General features: G+C 39.6%; 1 protein-coding gene across 1 annotated transcript in view; it reads left to right on the top strand.

Annotated features, from left to right (window-relative positions):
* The window catches only part of dlc1 (DLC1 Rho GTPase activating protein), a 78,923-nt gene that overhangs the window by 13,928 nt on the left and 40,560 nt on the right, over positions 1–24,435 (top strand). The window contains exon 4 of the mRNA XM_053331011.1: positions 7,125–7,158. Within this exon, the coding sequence (XP_053186986.1) occupies positions 7,125–7,158 (34 nt within the window). The remainder of the gene's footprint in view (positions 1–7,124; positions 7,159–24,435) is intronic.

Raw genomic sequence — 24,435 nt, forward strand, 5'->3', positions numbered from 1 at the left:
ATTTGCCCACAGAGTAGCAAGATAAGCTACCTTTGTGAATGACTCTAATGACTCTAAGGCCGTGTTTAGACCAAATCTACATGATATACAAAGTTCGTCTTCCCGTGTGCGTCTTTGGTCTGATTGCCCAGTGATTGGTCAAAGTAGCACCTTCTTGGATGACATCATCTTGTGTTTCAGCAAAAGCTCAGCCTGATTCAACTTTTTTGCTGGACAAGCACTGCGTTTTTTTACTGAACCCTATGTGGTCTCCTCCCCCGCAGCATAGATGCACTGCCCCCCTTCAAATGAATGGGACTGCTGCTTTTTTTTTTTGATTCAGTCAGAATGCAACGTAAGAAGTGAAGTTAGTGATGACTAGTTACTTTGCCTTTTGGGAGGAAGAGTCTTATGGACAGACAAGTTAGAAGTGATTGTCTTGTCCAGTAATGGATTCCAACAGCCAGTCAACAGTTCACAATTTATGCTCCAGGGGCCCAGCACTAAATCCACCAGACACTGCCTTAAACCAGAAGTCTGTTGTTTTGGCTTACTCTTGTAAACAAAGGCAAATGTGTATGTCTGTGTGTGTGCATATCCACTTATCTCACTCTCTTTAACCCCATACAGAACATATCTCATGACGATTGAGTGAGAGAACGAGACCTCAGCTGGCAGTCCGACAGTGTATGTTTGTGAGTGATGCAAAGTGTGTATTCATCATTAACCCCCCCCCCCCCCCCCCCCCCTAACACAACTAAAGACTGAATGCACCCGTCAATGTACTTGATTTCCTTTGGACATTTTACAAGATGTCCATACATGCTGAGACGTTTTTCAACTGTCACCAAATTTCGTGATGAGTTGTTTTCTCTTCAAATAGCTGTTAAATCAAACATCTGGATAATAATATACCTCTTTAGCTGGAAATGTTTCAACGCATCATTACACCAAGTCATCACATCACTTCCTGTTGACACAAGTGTGACATATGGAAACTATTAAAATGTGGAAAGGGGATGCGGGGGAGAAAGTATTGGGGGGGGGGGGGGGGGTGTTGGACTTTTCCTCAAGAAGAATGGCAAAATGAAATTGTTTCCCACGTTTCCCTGCACACGTGCACTCGGGGGTCGACAGAGCATGGAGAATAAATTCCTTTATAAGTGCAGGGCAGAAAGAGCACATTCATGCCAGTCAAAAAACAGAAATGTGCTCCAGATAACATCTCCAAAGGACCTGGACATGTGTACGCATGCACTAACACACATGCACACACACACACACACATATGCACAATTACCTTATACGTCTAGTGCTGGAGCCGCCAGCTTACCTGACCATAAGCCATCTGTACCAATTTAGCCATTTGCGTTAAGTGGTGGAGAAAAGGGTTTGGGTTAGCCTGAGCCCCCTAATCCTTGGCCAGCACAGACCATGGGTGGTCACACTCACACACTCATACACACACAAACACACACGCACACACACACACAAATACGCTGCAGCTGCAGTGCAGGAGGGGGCTGGGGATGAGAGGGTGGCAGTTGGGTTGAGTGAGGCATGGTGGACTGCTTGGGTTTGTTGTGCAAGAGCCACATGCCAGTGGCTTGCTTAACATCTCTGACTATCTTGCTCACACAGAGAGGCATGTGAACACAACCACACACAATGAAGAAACAAAACATAACTTGTTACAAGGGCAAAGTATCAATCCTCAATACTTTTCTGGTGCTGGCCAAAAAAAGTCTGCAGCACTGACTCTCAAAAGCATTGAATGTCTGATGCACCAATAGGCCAGTCAGAGCAAACTCATGCTGTGCAGTCAAAATTTGATCAAACTTTCAGAACTTTATTTTTAATTCTAGTGGCAATATTAACGTTTCCAGAGATACCAAATATGTTGGCAGAATGTTTGGGTAAAGTGTCTATAGTGATGCACAAGACGTGTACAATATTTTCATTTGATGGAATAGTGCGGCCATAAAAAACAAGGATAGTTGTGTTCGAATATTTCAGTCAATATAAACATCATATATTTTCAATGAAGAGCTACAACAAATTGATACAAAATATACTGTCAGACAATAATGACCTTGAAGGTACTGATAGAAAATAGGAAAAATTAAGGAAAAGTAAGGTATCAAGAAAAGCATCATCCAAGCTGTTTCAACTCTAATTATACCAGGCAATGCAATAACTAAACTAAATGATCGGAGTAAGCATGTATCACTGTCCAGTGTTATAAGTGTGCTTGTGTTTTGGTCAAATCAAACTAGCTGAAATATTTCCACTCTGAAAAAGATTTCTGAAAAAGTAAAATTTTTGTTGGTAATTGTAAAACCATCAGAAAGACTGAAATGATGTGTGTGGAAGCTTCTAGATTTGTTAATGACAATAATGACCCGACAGCAGTTAATCACAGAGACACACATAGTTTTAGGCCGCTGCACACACCCACACATGTGTAAAGCAAACACATACCATACCCCCTGTGCCCCAACACAACCTACTTCCAGTAAATTAGTGGCAGTAAATGAGGCAGCTGAAGCTTGTGTGCTCTGCAGCCTACAGCTCCCCAGTGGACACCTGACACGGCCCAGACAACCCCACACTGGGACAACCTGCACTGTGGCAGGCCAGGGGGAAACACAGGCAAACATTGGGGGAAATATGTGACCATGGTGCTATGAAAACACTGGTACTTACTGGTACCCATTCATTCACATTCTTGATAGGCTCTGTGGTCTCTCACTCACATTTATTCAACTGTAATTGCTATTATGACAGAAAACACTGCATTGTGTGAAGGTGAGATTTACACTGAGTTTAAGAGACTTCATGGGTCATTGACAGGAACTCGTGGTGTGGTGTTTACACAATAGGAAAGGAGCACACTGGTGAACTGAAATGTCTTGTTAGTGCTAAGTAAAGCCACACAGACCTCCCATATTGATTCCATTATTCAAGGCCATTCTTTTTACAAGTTGTGGAGTTGTAGATGGTAATTGAAAATAAAGAGAGTAATTTATGTAAGGAACACCACATGTGCAACAATATGACATAAAAATCTTCACACGCTGAATAATGCAACTGAATTATTAACATCCTGTGTGATGCTATATTTCACAGTATCAGGATTAAAACATAAAGCATGCTTATTTTAATTAAAAAGGGAAGCCAATTATGATGTTTTTGCACACCAGAAAGTCTTATTGACAGGTGCCTTTAGGATCAAAAACCTGTGACTGTGAGAAAAATGAAGAATCCCGTGCACTTTTGATGACTTATACTTACTTTTAATAATAATAACGTTTCTGTACTCAGATCTGCGTTAAATTCACATTCATTCACAATTAATTCTGGTGAAAACAATGAACACGTGATGTAAGCTGCATATGAAAATGTATTGTTAAAAAAGTTACTAGAGAAAATACTTCTAACCTAGACCATCTGTGTAGGACTGATATGAAGGAAAGCAGGTTGTTTGTGTTGTCTTGGCTGAGTCTCATACCATTCACAGTGTTGTACACACACAGGGGAATGCAGCAAGGACACTGTTGTGGCTGAAAAAGCAGAGCTTATATAACTTGAGTCCAACAGCTGAAACAGCACTGAATATAAACCTATCTGTGATTTCACTTCACTGTTGTTGTTCTGTTTATAAAGGTGATTTAGTGGTGGTGGAGTGAGTGGGAGTCTTTGGCTATAGCTTCTCCCCAGTGCCTTTTTTTCTAGGCCAGGCAAGCCAAGTATACTTGTAGAGCACATTTTAACAAGACGATTCAAAGTGCTTTACATAAAACATAAAAGGCATCAATACAAATTGTAATACAGTATAAGATATTAATCAAAAGCCTCAAAGTTGACTTAATATAAGGCAATGAGGGGCAAACAGAGAAGTCGTCAGCCTTGATCTAAGATAACTGAGGGTTGTAGCAGACCTGCAGTTTTCTGGGAGTTTGTTCCAGATATGTGGAACATAAAAATGGAATGCTACCTCTCTATGTTTAGTTTTGACTCTGGGCACAGAAAGCAGACGAGTCCCAGATTATCTGAAAGGTCAGGATGGTTCATAATATAACAGCAGATCAGAAATATGTTTGGCCCTAAACCATTTAGTACTATTTAAACCAACAGCATTATTTTTAAAATCAATTATTTGACAGACAAGAAGCTAGTGTAATGATCTGAATAATCATCATTATTTGGCAATAAACGGTAAAGTTATTTGTCTACAGAGAGTCCCTTTTACCCACTAGGCGTCTGAAAAGCGACCCATGAAGTAATTAAATGCTGTTTTTGCCTACACATTATCCACAACCACACACATATGCTCAAATACATGTGAACATATTCACATGTGCATACTAAACACACACATACAAATGCACTTCAGCATGCATACCACTAGGGATGGAGTTGTGAAGATTTTAGATAAAGTATGTATGCAGGGACACATCACCCGCTGCTGAAGAATCTGACTGAGACAGATTGGGACCAAGACAACACTTTATCCAGCGTTAATCACCCAACATGTTAGCAAAAACAAACTGGAGTAGAGAGCAGCCATTGTATTCACTCCCACCAGACTGTGTCATGCTTGTGGTGGTTCATCAGAAAATGTAAGCGCTCCCTGGAAATTTGAGACTCGAAGGGCCTTGAGTCACATATTTGCTTTTTAATGATTTATTCAATTTCTTACTGGTATTTGCTCCAAGTCAAAATGAAAAATAATGAATGTCATGATTGCATCTTCTGACCTCATAATCATGCACACAAAGTAAATCAAAGGAGAAATTCCCATGAGCTACAACACTTCAAGTTATTTGCTGATTTGTTCACAGTGGACTAATATGAGGAAATAAAGAAATCCCACAACAATGTGTTTAAATCTCACAAGGAATATTATCTCACTGACAAACTCTAACCCTTGTGTATAGTTTACTGTTAGGCACTGTGAGAAAAATGATGTTAGTCTTGTTGCTCAATGAGATTATTTCAAGTTTTCTGAGAAATGTTTGATACTGATGAGCCTTAGTCACTGTTGCTATGGAAATGCTTCTTGTTGAATTTGTCAACAAAATGCAGCACCACAGATTTTGGTTTTTCCAACAATTTTCGCTTCTGCACACATAACAGAATTTTAGTATTGGGTGTGTTTTGTCCAAATGCACATTGGAAATTGCAGTTAAAATCTTGCTTGTTACACTATATTCTCATACCTATGGCTTTTTATTAAAGAACCATATATTTTCCGACAGTTATTTTTTACTGATGACTCAGTCAGGTGAGATGAGTCATCATTACAGAACACCGTCTGTCTAGAAAATGAGTAAGACTCAGTTCTGGAACAAGGGGCACCAAAAATATCTCCTCTCACCTATATACCCTCCATCCTTAGTGCATCGGTGTTTTATATTCAATGGCAAAGTATGTGGCAGGCTAATCAAGGTGAAATATGTCAGTAAATGCATAGAAATCGTCTGTATTATTAGATTTATCTTAGAACCTTTAAGTGGGCAGATGGCCCAAATGCCCTTTTATTTTGTTAATAGACACCATGGAGACAAAACATGGAGGTAGAACTTCCAGATTAAATTAAGGTCCTGATTGTGTTGAATCTGCTGTGTAAGTTCTGAACGGTAAACAGGTTTTATAATAGTCAAAGCAGGACACACTACACCTCTTTAATGAGGCTTCAAAGAACAACATGGAAGAGGAGAGGAATTTATCACAATATTAGGAGCAGATGTAGATATTGACAGTTTTTACTCAGAGTAGATAAATGGACAAAGTGGATAAATTCGGTTGAGAATTTGTCCTCCTGACTCTGTCTGATCTCATCCAGGGGAGTGTGGATTAAAACAGGTCAGGGTGTGGAGGTCAGCTAAGGAACCTGAGGTCAAAAGTCAGAGGCAAAAAAGACCTCTGCATTCCAACTGACTGCTACCCACCACACACACATGCACACACACACACACGCACACATACACACACACACAGTCATGTTTCACTTCAGTGGATTTTAAATTGACTCATATTCATTTATTGAATATATATCCTAGCAATAACCATAACCACTACTTGTTTAACCATAACATTACCTCAACCTTAATATAACTGTAAACTTTTCTTAACTTTAAACCAAGTCTCACATTTCATGGCCACTTTTGGGGATATTACACAGGCTTACATTAATTTCCTGGAGACTTATTTTAACCCTGACCACAACCACTACTTTGACAACAATAACCTTAACCATTGACCCAAAAATCAGCTTTTTTCCAAATTGGCGACACAGCTTTTGTCCCCAATTGGAAAAGCCGTACCCAAAAGCAGCCCATGACGGACCACACACACACACACTCACACACACACACACACATACACAGTACCGATGCAACGACACATGCCTGCTTTATTTTTTCTTTTACTAGAGACCCTGTGTTGATGCAGCAGTATTTTCTAAAACCCACAACAGAGCCAAAGAAGGAAATATTACATGCACAGAATGATGAGAATCTACTATGGCTACACAACGTGTTGTGATTTTATCAGTAATGTCTCTCCAGACTACCTTTGTAAGGGCTGAATCAACATTGAATCAGAGAAGAGTGTGCTGTGTGCTCAGAGCTTTAATGATGTGATATTTGTTCAGAAGTCACTAGAGGGTTGGTTATCTGTTGTGACCGTTTATGAAGACGTTTACACATCGGAAAACTATGCATCCTGGTGTGTGTGTGTGTGTGTGTGCGTGTCTTAAAAAATAATATTCTCAAAAGGACCGAACAGAAAGTATGTTGATAGTGTTGATCATTACGGATTGCAGTTACCCTTGCTATCCAAACACACTGGATACAGTTAAACAATCATACAGTATTTGAAAACCCTGTGACTTATTCTTTGTTGTCCATTGAATAAGAGGGAGAATGTGCAAAATGATAACATAGTCATAAAATATGTTTTATCAATGCTTCCTTCTGTATGTTCCATTGCACAAACACATTCATATGTGTTTATTCAAGAATATTTACAGAAGTTATGATAAATCAAGGGATTTTAAAGAGTTACAGTTGTTGCATGGAAAAAAATATCATGAAAATCTAAACTCCGATAATAATATTTTTTTTTCTTCCCTTTTCCAGACCACGTCCTCCATTCCTGAGAAAGAAAAAGCTGGTGAGTGTTTGCTATTTTTCATTCTTATGTGTTCAGATTATTGATGAGAATCTTAACAGCATTTGGTTTTTCTTTTTTTTTCTTCTTCTTTTTTTGCATGCATATTTTGAGTAACTTTTTCTCAGCATTTGATCTGGTCTGGTGGGTTTGGTCTGGTATCATGTGAAAAGCATCTACCATACAATTTCTGAATGATAGCCTTGTCTGGTCCTCACAACATGGGGCAGGAGAGAAAGAGGGAGGGAGTGGAGGAGGACAGGCTGCGGTTTTGTGAGACACTGGATGTGAGTGTAGATAAGGACCTAGACTCATCTACTAAACCATCAAGCCTGCCGCCTTTTTAAGATAAGAGCCAGACTGAATGTCGAGCCTGATGCCCAAAACTTTTGACCTGGATTTATTTACCATTCCCCCTCATCTCTCACTCTCCTTCTTCCTTTATTGTATCAGTGATGTGGATTTCTATAGAATTTATTCAACGCCAGACGTACAATTATCAGTCCACATGACTTCCTAGTGATGAATAGTCTTCACTGTATTGACATGTCATTACTTGGTCATGCTTGCTCTCATCCACTTTGCACACTTTATTAAGAATCGATCTTAAGAACATACCCAATCTGTAGTGACTGCTCCCTCCTTTCTGGCTCCGGCCTCGCTGTCAGCAGTCTGCCGGTAATGCACAGGGTCATCAGGGAACTATGGATGGACAGACCTACTTTCAGACAACCGGCAGGGGAGCAGTGTTCATTAAACACCCCCCTGTGTCGTCAGTCCGTTGGTAAACAATACCAGAGAGGTGGTTCGACGTGGGGACTAGGCTTTCATATTGCTCCCCACTGTCTAAAAGCCAGCTGGGGGTCCTCACTCACTCTCGCTCTGTCTCTCCCTCTAATTACCGCCACTTGTGGAAAACCTTTCATGGAAAATGTGCAGAAGCTGTCAGTATATTTTTCCGTGTGTGTGTGTGTGTTTGTGTGTACACATAAGAGCGCAAGCTTTTGGCAGAAGTCCCCATTAGTTTTTTTTTACCAATGGGACTAAAGCTTGCAAAAATTCACAGTGCCAACTTCAAAGAGGTCAAACATTCTTGGTCATCTTTCTTCATTTAAATAAGTCTGACTTCCTGTAAGCAAATTATGTAACCTACATCTCTGGGTCTGTGTGATGGAACCCAGGACTCTGGAGGGGGTGGGGTATGGTGGGAGTTGGTGGAGTTTTGAGGAGACTTGATGGAGCACAAAACCTAGTGTTCATTGTGACACTTCAAAGCCCCCTCTGTATCTCCACCATTTAAGCCCCTGGGAATGACACATTTGTGACAGTGTTACATCACACACTGTGCCCTAAAGGCTCCTGCTGCACCACCATGAAAGACCGCTCATTCATGTTCAATTTTACTATTTCTGTGACACTGGAAACACACTAGTGATCAACAAGAAGTTTCCACAGTTGATGACTTCCCTGCGGCACTGGGCATACCTTAGTGGGTAGTCAGTGTCACGGTTTTCCTGTGCACAAAGAGGATGTGTCTACATGGAGCAGTTACAACTGACAACCTGTTGTTAGGAAGTTTTCTTTATTGGGCTCCTGTGATGCCGGTTACAGCCTGAGCCTCAGAGCGCCTGTGCACTGGGGTAGTGAGAAATGACATAACTCATACCATCTGAAGATGATAAGCACAGTCATGCATGCTTGAAGCATGACCGATCTTATCATTTATAGGGTATGGTCTAGAAGAAAAAATACTTGCATTTGATGAAATAAGGAATATCATGCATTTGATTTTATTGAAATCAAGAAATATTAAATGGGACATAGACAAAACAATATATTTCCATGCTGTTTCATTTTACAGAAAACGTCCCAAGTTTCTTAAATTAACTTTCATCATTTAACTTGCTGCATTTTTCATGTAATTGTTTTGACAGACTTGTTTATTAATATATTTAGTTAGAGCATAGTGGACCGAACTGAGCTTACAGATAAGAAGTAGAAACTTTTTACTGCCATGTGTAAAGCCCACAGAGGATGAGGATGATATGCAAAGGCGGGAAAGTTGGGAACACAGATTCTTAATTATGTAATTGTGGCTCTTCAACTTGATGAAAATTGCACTAATCATTAGAATAAATGGGAAAAAAATTGAAAATTAGAACTTATAACTTAGAAATTGAATTAAACTAACCCTAACCCTTTACTCATAGTTATTATATTTGACACAACACAATACAATAATTAGTTAGAGTCCCTATAGTGGAATCTCTAAAACAGGTAATGTGTAGGCTGATTTGTGTGGTGGCAATTTGTGTTTGATAAATAAGACAAGACTCCACATCAGTCAGTGCTTATCCTGAAAGGCAGTTTGTTTAGGTCTGTGACCTCACATCCTGTTATCCAGGAAGTTGACAGGTTTACGTTGTGTGAGTGAAAAAAGGAAAGATTAAGAAGGGAGAGACCAAAGGCAGAGGGCGTCATGTTATATACAAGTGTTCTGCTCTGTTATGGATAGAATACAGGGTGGATTTTTTAATATGACACTCAGACATTTGGATTGGACTGGATCTGTGGGCTAAAAGCAGTCATTGTGAAGAGAGTAATTAAAGGTATCAGTGTTACAACTAAGCAGATTTAGAGATGCTTTTCTTGTATCTCCATCTCCACGTTCATGTTAAGTTACCTGAACTTACACTCTCTAACTTGGAAACACAGTTGGCGTAATCATCTCATCATCAAAAAATGTTCTGGATGCCTTATACGTCTAAAGGCAGATTTAACAGATATCGTGTTCTCTTGACCAAGAATTTTTTAACAATCACACAAAACACTTGTCGATCACTGTTTTGTCCAGTGACGTGAGTGCTTGCAGGTTGTAAACATGATAATCTTTCCCATGCTACCATCTATGCCACATGACGCAGAATTTTGTTTTGTCATTACGTACTTCAGGTCAGTGACTGTCAATCCTTGTTTGTTTAGTTTTGACAGATTGTGAGTGTGTGTGATTGTGATGCTGGTTAAGTGTTTGACATCAGCACATCAAGTTTTCAGCTCATGTATGCAACAGAGGAATTGAGATTATTGAATGTGTAACATTCTCTGTCTCCCTCTCCCTCTCTCTCTCCCTTTTAACAACCGTAGAGCTTGTCAACAGCAGCTTCAGAGATTCCTGGTTTCGAGAATGGTCTATCTTTTTTTCCCCCTTGATTGTAGCTGAGGTTAGAGGCACCATACTGCGCCTTCCTGATCTAAATATAAACCAGTGGGAATATATAAACAGAACACAATGATGGGCATCCAACCAACAGCAGGGTTAAAGCCTGACCTTTTACCGACACTCATAGACTCATAGTCTACAGCACTTGCATTGGTTGTAGGTGGAGGAAAGGAAAACTGAGGAGAGGAAGTGGTTTAGCATCCTCAGCGGGGTCCTGTATGGGAGGAGCATTTTGACATTAGGGACTTAGTGGTTCCTGTGAATAACTTGACTCATCATTTCTGTCTGTCTGGCTCCCCTCTCTGTGTTATCCTTCATTTCCCTTGTTGTAACAATTCTTCCCTTCTTGGAATACCAGTGACAAATTCATGTTTTTGGAATTTAAAGCAAATTTTAAATGCAGCTGTGTTTTTATTTCAGTGATTCACAAAATTACAGATAACACTGACCTCTGGATATCCCAGTCATCATATTATTACACACATTGAGAATTACCTTCTGTTGGTGAATCCTGCTGACCAATGTTCAACTTAAAAACAAAACAAACAAAACCACTGCAAAACCCCCAAAATATTAATTTGTGTACCAAAAGGGAATAGTCATACTTAGTGCTTAAATTACTTAACATTTTAGGTAATACACTTGTAAAGTAAGAATAAATATGTGTTCTGAGTTTAACATACCACAGAAAAGTGTGTTGTTCACCACCCTGCCAAATTTGAATGATTAAAAAAATCGCCAAATATATGAAATTAGGCTTCAAAGCCTCTGTCTCTGCTCCCAAGCGCTGTGGGTGTGCCCGCCAAGTTAGCTGAAACCCCGCCCCCTACCAAATGTCACCTGTCAATCAAAGTCACCCCCTCTAGCCGAAACATGGACGCTATGACTGAGAGCTTTCTGCCGCTAGCTCAGCTGCTAGCTCGGCGACTAACTCGGCGGGTAACTCAGCTAACTGGCTAACTGTAGACTGTAGTACTACTAATGTTAGATGTAGTAACAATAACTCACCACCAGGCAGGTTAACCACTGAGGACAGCGTACTCTCAGTCTTATATAGCGGGGGGGGGGGGGGGGGGGGGGGGGTATGCCACTACATCAGGGAGTAGCCCTTTTTTGCAGGCTCAGAAAATCAGGAAAAATGAAAGGGTGAGAAACATTTGGCTCTATCTCCACAATTCAGCACTGCATAGTTATCAGCCTTTTCACATGTTTTCTGTAACCATTTTCCAACATGTATAATATGTTTCGAAGTAAATCAATTAATTGACTTTACACAGACTTTAATTGCCCTTCTGGCTGATAATTAGATGAGAAGATCAACACACTAGTTTGGCTTATCACCATACTGGAAGAGGGGGAAACAGCTGTTGTGGTTCTGTCCAAAGATGGGGGAAAAAGTAACTTCCAGTACCTCTTAATTTTACAAGTAACATGTTATATCTAGATAAATACATACACAAACAAAATCTAAAAACAGCAAGTTGTGATTTTATTTTTTATTTTTTTTTAACTTTGGACAGATCCAGGCTAACTGTGTCACCCCGCTTCCAGTCTTTATGCTAAGCTAAGCTAATTTCTTGCTGGCTCCAGCTATATATTTGGCATAGAGACATGAAAGTTCTACTAATCTACTCAGATATCTCTTAGCAAAGGGCAAATATGTATAGATCCCAAAATGGCAAACTATTTTTTAAACAAAAACTCATACAGGGATATGGTTGTATCTTGAGGAATATCTACCAGACTTGATTGTCATGGTAAACAACTAACAAAGTCTTTTCAGCACAGATGGTGTGTTAAAATCCCTGTTCATCCACATATCTTGTGACTGAGCTTTTTGGCTCCAGCAGACCACATTTAGAGTCCTCAAAGTGAAGAAATTTCCACACCAATTTCCACTTAATTTGGAGAATGTCACAGTGAAATCAACTTGCTTTCCCCGTATCTGACCTGAGCTACTTACCTCTTGTTTATACCCTGCAGCTGCATGTCCTTTGAGAGCATTTCTCTCATCTGAGAAGTTGCTTTGGCAGATGTTATGAAGCTCCCTCAGCCTGGAGCCAAGTCAATAATAGCTCATGACTGATGTTTGTTTTTCTGTTACTTGTCCCTGCTCTTTGATTGAGTCTGCCTTATCCCACTTTTTCTTTTGCCACACCTCCATACACAGTACAGGAGTCATGGTGTGTGTGCAAGGTCACATTCCTGCTCCCCCCCCCCCCCCCACTCGCCCCCCCCAATCAGTCTACACCAGCCTCAACTCTCTCCCTCAACCAATCTCTCCTCTCCCCTCCCATTTGACACACTCTCTCTCCAGCTTCCTGTGTAGAGACTGGTACTGTACTGAGTTCATTCCATTTATATTTCACACTTCTACCTCAGCGGTGAATACATTTACATATGCAAACTGTTCCTCTTGGGAAGAAATATGTTAATCATGGCTATATTTGTCAATCTGTAATTTGGAGAGGAAAAAACATTTTAAAATTATACATTTAAATTATGAGATTCAGGCTTCATCTTGAATACCACTATGTGTCCCTCTGGTTCCAAAAGTATGTTTTCTAAGTGTGATTTTAGAATCAGGCTTGTATCTCAGATTTACTCCAGATAAAGCTCAGAAACTTATTTGATCCTTTGCAAGTTTTAATTTGCTTTCTTTGGGCATCATTCCCCAGAGCATTCACAGGACAGGAAACCACTGCATTAAGGGGAATTTACAACAGGACGTCAGCTTGCATGAATCCCAGAGTTACAACAACAAGAATCTTGAGGCATTGTGTCATTATTCTTAATATAGTATATACTCTTCAGTAGTTTGGTATTTGAAAACAGGCCATCATACATTTTCATACTTCAAGGGGAACTTGGTCAATGAATAACCACATGGATGGTGATAAACTCTTTATTGTACCATGAATATTTGTTATATACCATTGGTCTACTTTTGACAGTAACAGTAGTACAATGATTATATAGAGTTATATCCATTTTTATCTCCACTAGAACAGTTTTTGATCTTTTGATCTTTACAATATTTTGTTTGTTGACAGGATATCTCTTGTTAATCTATATCAAATTCAAAATAATGTAACGCTAGGCTCTGACCTCTAAATACCAAGAAATAAGCCAAGAAATGACATATTTACTGATCTGACAGTTTCACCTGCCATTTACACTGTGGCTTTCCCCAAAGTGATCTGTGCCATCACATAGGTATTAAAAATGAACAAGCAGAAATTACATTATCCAAATAAAAAAGCTGAGTGTGTTGGGATGTAACTAAATTATGATTATAATTTTGTTACAGCCCAGAACTAATGTTTCATCAGACATGATCTAGCAAAAAATGTTATCTGTAACCAGAGGACTTTAAATCTCCTAGTGTTGATACTGTGAGATGTCCACTCTATCCCCAGGCTAATGAATCAGCCCTGGCCCAGTAGGCTCTGTCACTCCCTGGATGGTTTATTCCTCTCGTCTAGATGTTAGGGGGAGAGATTGTGTAGAGTATGAGAGATGTCGATTGTTTGGATATACTATGTATGGAGTATTGTGTGTTTTTACAACCTTTACATTTTTATTTGACAATAAATGGCATAGAGGCCAACAAGTAACAGAGAGTGAGAGAGGGGAATGACTTGCAGCAAAAGTCCTTTGACAGAATTGAATCAGGGACGCTGCCATTATGTGGCATGTGTGGTAACCACTCAGCTACCAAGGCACTCCAACATGTAACATTTTAATGTTGAATATGTATAATACTAAGCTTATCCAGCAGATACAGAGCAATATAGGAAATGCGTTTTTGGCCACCTGACGAATGTGAACCCAATTTTTAGCTTGGTCTGAGCGTCTTTTGCAGCTAATTGCTCTCCTATGTTTACTAGCTAGTTGCTAACTTTTGGAGCTTTTCCACTACACAGTTCCAGCACTATCCGGCTCGGCTCAACTCGCCTCAACTCGGCTCGGCTCCAGGAACGACCTTTTCTATTACAAAAAAGTACCTACTCAACATGGGCGGGGTTGTCATAACACGGCTCCGCGAAACTGCTGTGACTTCGTTTTATACGCGACACAAACACAAACAATGGAGGTCTTAGTGGCAGTGGTGTGCTTGCTGCTGTGTGTGGCTTTCTGTCACACACAGAGCAAGAGAAGAGAAACGAATGACCAAAGCTGTTGTTGGGTTTGATTCTTGTGTGGGACGGCTCATGACCCTTCCAGTGACAACTCTTCTGACCAATCAGTGGCCAGCAGTCTGTTGACGTCACATTTAGTATTGGCTCGGCTCGCTTGGAACCTCAGCAGAGCAGGTACTAAAAAAGTACCAGGTACCAGGTACTATCCCTAGTGCAAATGCAAAAAAACCCAAGTCGAGTTCAGTCGAGTCGTGCTGTAACTGTGTAGTGGAAAAGCGCCATTTGTCCATCTGACATTTGATGCTGGGCAGGTAACATACAGTTACAGACAGTGGGTTTTATACATGGATGAATTAAGAAGAGCAGAAGAGCTAGGTTTGCCATTCATTTCTATGAAAAGTTTCTCATTGATTGCATACACTGAAAAAGTGTGGGATCTTCGTGCCTCTACATTTTTGGGGCTCATAGAGCATGCACACTAGAGTCTTTTTCCAGCTGAGCTGAGAACTTGTATGTCCAAGACTTCCAAAAGGCCAAGCTGACTAATTTCCTGTTTGCTCCCTACACACATAAATGAGATCAAATAATTGAATCTCATAGCTCTTCTCGATTTCCCAAGGGTTATTTGACTGAATGGATCAAACTCTAACCAGACAGAGTCATTTCAGTGGTTTCTAATAATGACAAAAACATATTCCTTGTTTCACAGCTGATCCTGTTATCATAAAGTGTTTGGTTGATATGTTGCTGTAGGCATGATATTTAGTCCTCATATTTACTGGCACACAGATACACACAAGATGTGATGGTATTAGACGTTGAAAATTGAGTTTTATGAAAGTAGGGCAAACAGGACGGTTGAAGGAGTGTCTGTTTGATAGCAGAGTAAGACCTCAAGCAGATGGTCACATCAAAGGGACCTACACACAATTACAGTCACACATGGGCACACCCACACATACATGTTTCAACATACCGACACATTTTTGGCTGCGCTGTAAAGAATAGAGTATAGTGCATTGTTTTTCAGAAATGTTTTGAGGATAGACTCTCACATATTGTTTATATACACCGTTTGAAGTTCTCCCGGAAACAACCACCGCCCCCATTTTTCACCTCCCCTTCTCCATTTCTAGGTCAGTATGTTGGCAGGTTACCTTTCTGCTGCCTCTATTCTGCGGAATTGGTTGTAGGTAAACACTGCTGGCACACTGTTCACGTGTTTGACAGAGGGGGCATTTGGCAAGACTTTCCTTCCTGTGGTATGAGAACTCCATTGTTTTCCTCTGTCTCCCCTCTGCTCCCCCCATTCAGGACATTTTCTCTCATATCCAGGTTACAGTCTGTGTATTGCCCTCTTATCACAGGTATACACGAGACAGAGAGAGGGAAAGTACACTGATATGTTGTTGTGATATGAGTGCTGACCCAGATGGTTTGCATGTGCGTGTACATATGCATGAAAACAATCATTTGATTCAGATATCGTGAGTTGAACAGGTGTGTGAAGGAAGAAAGTAAAATGTGATACTTTTATACAATGTGTTTTTTTTCTATATCTCATCCTAATCCTCTTTTACAACACTGTTAAAGAGGTCATTCCACAATTGCAGAGGCACAGACTAAAGGGTCGTGAAAAAGTGAAGACGCGGGAATCCAACCTTATCAGTCTCAGCAAACCTCAGTAGGCCATAAAGTAAATTGGCCGCGATGAATACAATGTTATCAGCAGGCTGCAATAAGCCAATGCTGGGTACATTACCTTCACTTGCTGGAGCAATCAGCAAGACTGGCTGATTTGTTTAAGTGTAAGTTTAGTGTGGAATGTAATGGAGGGCAATCTGAACAGCACATGCTGCTCACAACTAATATATAAATATAATAAAATATAGTATTTTTAAGTTCAGTGCATTATTATTAATATATTTTGTATCATACACCAGAACAGTAAAGTTGTGAACTATGAAACCAAAACAATGAGCTGAAAGATGCTAAAATGCTTTGTAACATTGAGGGGAACTGCAGACTTGGCTGATGCGGACTCCCATTAACTCACATTTCACATCAACATTTCACTTATTATTTAATTTAGATTAATACAGCTTTTAAAATGTAGAATATTTGAAAAGTATTGCACAGGCTTATGTATTATTGTCTAAAATTGTAGCCATAATTTGTTTATTTTCTGAAAAAAAACCCTGTTTTAAAATGTAACACCAGCTACTGATCCAAGAACTTTTACCACGGCTACTCTGGAGTTGCTGTTAAAGACTAAGCTTCTTCACAGACCCCAGAGAGTTCTGCTTGCTTAATGGAGGCTAAATCAGCATTATCCGATCAACTTAGTGTAAGTAATGGATTCCATTGTTTTGTTTTGTCCATTTCCAGCTTAAGTTTTATGACATATAGTACAGTACAAGCCTATTTACTTGGGTTTGTGCCCCCCCCCCCCCTTCTCTTTCTCTGTCTGTGTGTACTGCATACTCTATTCTTAACATACAGTATTTACACTAAAGTCATGTCATGGGTTGGACTATTTTCCTTTGCTGAGTGGCTGAGGAAGCTGATTAGTTGCTGTGGGGAATAACTGAGAGGTTCCCGTGGTAATACTTCAGCCCCATTATTTTTTCTGTTTTGACTCCACGTTGTTTTTTCGGAAATCCCTTTTTTTAAAAATTCCAATTTCAGGAGTATCTTATCTTATTGTAGCTTTGTCTGAGTGACTCAAACATCACCCAAGCTAATTTCCTGTCTTTTGGTTTCACTTCTGTGATGATGCCGCTTTAGCTGCTTGTGGACAAGGACAGGTGGAACTTGATAATAAGCAGGGTGTCCAAGCAATGGGTTATATAACTAGCATTAATGCTGTTTGTGTCTGGACAGGGTAGGGCAGTTGTAAACCGAGTGGATGGCAGTAGGAAGGCAACAGAGAAAAGAGGCAAAAAAATAAGATAAGATAAAAGGTAAATGTGGAGAGAAAAGCTAGTCGTGACTCTGAAGCACTCAGATATTCCCAGAGAGTGCTGGAGCTTGTGTTAGAAAGCACTTACTCACACTTACACACACATATATATATACACACACACACACACACACACACACTGGCAGAATAAAATATTAGAGCATTGCAGCACTGGCTGGATGTGTCCCAGCAGTTACCGCACTGATTCTTGCTGCAGCAGTCAGGAGTGCTCAGTCCATACTGGAGCAGAACAGATTGAGAAAGAGAAGAGAAAGAAGACCAGCAACTAGAAACTAATCAGCTTGTGATTGAATGCTCAAACATAGAGTGTGGAGACAAGGTTAAAGTGTGGACTGACGTAATTTCGGCCAGGTCTGTGCTGGATGTGAGTCAGCATGTCTCACTCTATGAGGCTGATGCTGCTGCAGAGGTCCTTCAGTGACCACATCAGGTTTTCTACCTCGAAAGCCCTCGATATGCTCAGCAAGCCTGCTCGAGAAAGTCGACTGGCAGGTGAGTGATGCACCACATCAGATGTGAAAAAATATATATGCAGTACATAAACTGTACATGTTTGTTTGCCTGGGTTTTGCATGTCATACTGAGTATTTATTTTTTCAGATTGTTTTGATACAGAACATACAATTGTAATTCCCTTCAAGTATGTAATGTTTTAAATTTTTTAACAAGGGGCAGAGCAGAATGGAAAAACTGCATTGTCACTGTGTCAGAGAGAAGACAGGATGGGCTGCAGGGCTGCAAGTGTTTTAATGGATGTGTGTGGATGCTGCAGTTTAGAGGTGTAGGTGCTGAAAAATAATCATTCTCAGGTTCGTGTCATTGAATTTTTACCTGTGCTTTACATAATTACAGGTATATCTATGTTGGTGGATATGTGTGTGTTTGCCGGACTCGGGCAGTGCTGTCATTTTTCCTTTTACGTGCTTTCGCCACAGTTGCCTGTCCCATGTATAACTAATGAGATGTGAACATGGACGAATGAGTCCATTAGAATAGACATCTAACTCTCTGGCTAGCTGCTCTAGCTGCTTGCCGCTAAATAATAGAGACGGTACTCCATCTTTTAAAAGCAGCAGCAAAGAAAATCATTTAACAGAGCTGCTTTTGAGGAATGAAGGGCAAATATGGGTGATATTATCTACAAGTTCAAGCCACTTCAAAGCAACTTTACGACAGATGTGATCATCATTAAGAGTCACGTTTGGCTGCATCATGTGTGTCAGTGCAGGTGCTGGTGTGCTTCTTTTCAAAGGGGCGGACACAGTTTTCCCACTAAAACCAGAGGTCAGTGCCCCGGGGCCTGACCTCCCTACTGAAGTACAAAGCACCAGGTGATAAATATCCATTGATAAACACTGTCTAGGATGTTTAAGGCTGTTAGCATATCTCACTGTCCCACATGAAAGTGAGAAGAGTTGAAAAGTGGGTCAAAGAATTATAACAGGATCTAATTACAGCTCTCTTGGCATGTCACTAATTTCTCTTTTTTCTCTCTCTTTCTTCTGGATGTAAGCAGAATGTTGAGGCTTAACATGGACTGCATGTGTAATTAAAACATTATGACTGTGAATTCATGCATGTGTGTTCCAGGCCATAAAATTCAGAAACACATTGTTCTGTACCAGGAGAGCTGTTCTCGGTTAATATGTCTGTAACCACATGGGCTTGACAAGCCATTAATCTATTGATAATAAAAAAGAGTGAAAGTTGCCTAACAATTTGAATCATAATCACACACTGACTCCATAATGTCAGAAATTGTATTACATTGTACTCTATATAGGTTTAGTCCTTAAATATTTAATGCCGTGCAAAAGTTGACAATTCATCATGACACGGTTTGGACAGTTGTTACCCTGTGAAAAATATTCCACACCTAACTGACTTCTGTTGTGAAATAGTCTTCCACTGCCTTGGAAAAATCAACTAGGATGCTGTAACCTGATATTTATTTACTATAATATGAAGATGACACCATTGTGGTATGTGATCCTTGACAGCACATATGCATTAGCTAATAACACTCACGGAGTGTTCTCAATGACTGCATGTCAGCTCTGTGCAGCATCACACATCCTGAAACCCAATAGCTTTGTTGACGTTTCCCACTCTTGTCGCCGGTATGATCACATGACATATTTAAGCATGTTTACAGCTGAAGGGGAAAACATGTGCTGGATAAGATTGACAAAACCCAGTTGTCATGCAAGCCTTTGTCCACACCGTCAACTGAATACATCATCAAAAAGATCACTGCTTCGTCAGGCTATTGTCCTCTGAAGCCCCCTTAAATCAAGCCCCTTTTTAGAGTCAGAGCTTCTTTAGACAGAGAAGGTGTATGAATGGACCTTATAAAGGGCTGATGACCCAAAGCTTTTATCTTTTTCAGTTTTTCTTTAGGCTAAAGGATTGAAATTCCAAAAAGACAGCAACAGATACTGAACCGGGTGAGGCTGCACAATGGTGCGGACTTGCTTTTTTATCAGCTTTGATTCATAGCTCTGGTCATTTCACCTTTTACCGCCTTTTACCTTTTATTGAAAATACCAAAGTCCTTATAATAAATTATTTAAATGATTCATCAAATAGATTAATCTTTCAGTGCTTCACAATGTTGGGCATATATGCATAAAGTGACCTCTTGATGTGTATGAAGCGTATATTTCATATTGACCCTTTTACTCAGCAAAGTCTGAAAGTATGGAATGAGTGGCATTCCTTCTGTTCTGTTTTGAATGGCTGTTGGCAAGGTTCAGAAAGGTCAAAGGGCATCTGAAATCAGGACAGATAGTAAGAAAAAAGAGAACAACGACAGAATCTGTCATCATACCTGCCTCCAAAATATTCCCTTTAATCAATTCCTTAAGGACTCAAATCAGGTTGTAAAAGTTTACTGTCATGTAGATTGAGATCAGTGCTTTTGAGCTGAGCTGCTTGAACAAAACAACAACAATTTCTCAACAGTTTCACAACTCAGCTCTAAAGGCCTAAAGTAAATTGAGCTCTTTAGGTGATTACTCATTGTTTTTTATGGTATAAGATGGGGTGGATTTTGTGTCAACACTACTAAACAAGCTGAGAAGGCACAACATATCCAGCACAAGACGTACAGTAACTGCTCACTGAATTATGTCAGCCCCACTCAGCATATGTATTATTTTTCTCCTCCATGCCACTTATGCTGACATGCTCTTTTTTTTTCTCTAACTGAGACGTATGTACTCACTATCCTTGCACTAAAACATTTTATATGAACCAGATAATGTGTAACAGTCCCTGAAGATGTCATGTTCACATGAAATGCACATTTTTCTCATTTATAATGTAGTGCCTCTTCTGCACTGTGGTGTGATGTAATGATGGACTGTATCAAGGTTAAAGTTCTCCTCTTACACAACTCTGACTGGTAACATGAGAGGCATAATTGCTTTACTATGCTTATCATAATGCTACTGGAATAATGCAATAGCTTATCAATCAATCATTTGTCCAAAGTCGATAAAAGGCCTCACAATTTAGTTGACTTCATCTTGGCTCAGAATGTTTGAGCAGATGTGTATTGCGTAAGATTATGTAAGTATTTACTTTATGTCTATACAGATTAATACATTATTTCAGTTCCTGTTGTCTCATTTAGTGACAAAAGTTGCTTTACAAATATTGTTTGCTAGTGGTTACAGAAATGTTCATAGGCTTAAGGATTTCCACTTTACTTTACACTGTCTCAAGTCTCAATGTTCAATATTTTGATTTGTGTGAATAAGCATGCACTTGATAATTTGCATCATAGTACACCAATATTTACATGTAGGTTCTCAAGTTTGTAACAATAAGAAGTAGATATTTCTTTATATCAGCTGTTATTCAGTCAAATGTTCACCTAGACCATCATTGTCTAATATACACATCTGCAACAAACGCATACCTCAAACAGGTCTTTTTACACCCTTTAAAAGCAGTTCATTCCTGTTTCTGCTATCACACCCTGACAGCTCTATAGTGAGCTGCAAGTTCAGTTGGCTTGGTAACTAACATGTGGAAGGTAAAGATTTTGAGTAACAATTTTCCAGTGGCTGCAATGCTTGTATGTGACATGCAGTGTCTGTAGCATATGTGTCCAGTTAGTTGTGAACTGTACCGCTCAAGCTGTCTGTCACCCTCCAAATGGACCCAGCAGAAAGTCTAAGTTGGTCATTTTGTATGCTGTTGCTCAATTATATCAGATGCTCATAACATCCAGTTTGCAAGAGCAAATTGATTAAAATTCAGTTCAATTAACTAAAACTCACTCACTCTCAGTAAAAGAAGAAGCTAGCGAGACTTAATATAAGCCTGTTTGTGCCCCTTCACCAACTGAAACCTAATAAAAAGCACAGACTGTCTGCGTTAGTACAGCTAGTACAGGTTGTACAGTTTTAGTGTGGCCAGAATTTGATGCCAAAATGGATACCAAAAATCACAATACACTACCAAATCGGCATTACCACACCCCCAGCTATACTGCTCCACCAATCCTTACAAATCAAGTAATGACTACACAAGCACAAACAGACAAAAGTTGGCAATCCATCAGCATGTAACCAACTGAAAACTTTTTCAACTGAGGTCAAACAAATTCTGAAGACACTACTATAAAAACTTTCAAGTCACGAAAGTCATGAAATGATCTGTAGCATAAACAATAGTTGAGCACAATACAGTACAATACATCTGTCATTAGTTCTCCATGTGGATTTAAGCAGTTTTGTTGATTTAATATTTGCAAAAACTAATATTTAATAAGTAATAAAATAACGTTTATGCTCTGTTTAAGTGCCAGTGTTTGAGTGTGTATCTTTGCATGTGTGCCCCTACTTGTGCATGAATGTGTTATTGTTAAGTGCCACCAGGCTTTTGTATTGGGCTTAAGGGTGGGCCAGTGGGAGGTCCATCGAGATGTTCCGGTCTACTCAGGCCTTGCCTACTGTTAAACCACACAGATGTCCCAAGCCCATTGTGGCCCTAGAGGACTCTACAAGGAACCAGCAGGACCATTTCACGCCTCAAGGACGCCTAAAGAGGAAGTCAGAAGGGGCGCAGCACTGTGAGATCAGCAGAGATCTGTTTGAATAAAAGCACAGCAGGCAAGCATGTAACAAATTAGCTTCAACAAGATACTTTTACCTGAAGAATGGACAAAGCTTTTCAAAATGTCATCAATAATTAAACTTTAAAACATTTGGATTAGAATTCACATATAGTCAGATGAACACAAATATGAAATGTAAACATCTTTGGATTAGACAATAAGCAGTATTAGTGCTGGGATCAAGCTATATAACATACAGACTTGGCTCATTTAGTGTTACCTCCACTTTAAACACTCGTGGCTGCCTTGCTTTGCTGTTGAGCTTTAATTTATTATCTTCAGCTGTTTGTTGGTATGGGGCATCTGTACGGTTGTGGACTAGCAACAATTTAAGTGTTTGTGGTTTTGCTCCCAACATGTGTTTCAAGCCTGGTTAGGTTTTGTTAGTTCTCACAGCACATTTCTGTCACTTTAAATTCTCCACTACATCTTGATGTCGACACTCCAGTAATTGTTGAATTCGTTTCTTGGTGTTATTCATTTTCCACAACAGATGTGCTTTTGATGTTTTTATCGCTGTTGTTCCGGTGGCTTTAATTGAGCACCAAGATGATGGCGATGATGATGATCAAGATGCACATACTGTAGAACAGCTTGTGATGTTCCGACTATGTACCATTTCTTCATTGGCATGTCACGTTTCAGTATGCCTTCACATTTAGGTCAAGTTTTCAAATAGTTTCTATAAATAGCCCCTCCTTATTATTTTATCAAGGCAGATGAACTGCTTTACTGTCTAGTTTTGCGCCTGCGTCCCATCCTAGTCATGAGGATGTGAAAAAGTAGGCCATCATTGTTTCCTGTCATCTCTGTTTGTGCCTGAGATTTTATTGAAGCCCATGTGTGTCTCACGAGTGAACTGTGCCACATGTGAACTACTGAAATGGTCATAAAAACAGTGTTTGTGTGTCGGGTTGTGCATGTGAGTTAGTGATTAGGAGCATACCTAAAAACATGTACAGACTCTTTCAATGTGTTAGGATGCTATGTGGGTGCTATAAGATTACAACCAAGCTCGACTAGACATGACTATGGGACATGTGCCAGGGACATATTTTCTCTCTGCTTCATCATCCATCATTTCCTATATATGTTTTCATTTTTGTTAAGGCATTTTTACCCAGTGCTTGGCTTCAAACCATGTCCGTTAAAACTAGGTCTGTCTTGTCCCTCAGGCAGGAAGATATTAAAATTATGTTTGCAGCCAAAGACTTTATGTTTAATTTTGTTTAAAGCTGCATGTATTGCATGCATTGTGTCTAGAAAACAGGAGTTCAAGTCTGACCTTAGTACTTCGACAAAACAATTGACACCTTTACTCGGTTTTCAGCTCTATGAAGTCAGTAATTCTTCTTGTCCATATTGACTTAAAGGGGACATATTATGTTTTTTGTGATTTTTTGTTATTTATGTACTGTTATGATGTCAGATAGGCTCACGAGGAGGGTTTTTTTAAAGAGACACAAGCTAAAATGGCCTGTTTCAGACAGAGGCTGACTGAGGGGCTGTATAAAGGGTCAGTAATAAAGTCAGTTATTGACCTTGAGAATAGTAGTTTGACAAAGTATTTAACATGTTTATTATAAATGAGTCCCCCTTGATTGTGTAAATCTGTCTCAACATTTATTTTGGTCAGTGTATGATAAATGAAACAGTTTTAAAGTTGTTTGAAAGATTTTGACAGTTTAAATTATTTCTTTCAATCCAATCCACTTGTTTATATTGCATGATTTTAACAAACACAAGGTTTCCAAAGTGCTGCACAACAAGATAAAACAAATAAAAAGATGAAGTACACAATAGAAAA

This window comes from Scomber japonicus, chromosome 2 (genome assembly GCF_027409825.1).
Source record: "Scomber japonicus isolate fScoJap1 chromosome 2, fScoJap1.pri, whole genome shotgun sequence".
Classification (NCBI taxonomy): Eukaryota; Metazoa; Chordata; class Actinopteri; order Scombriformes; family Scombridae; genus Scomber; species Scomber japonicus.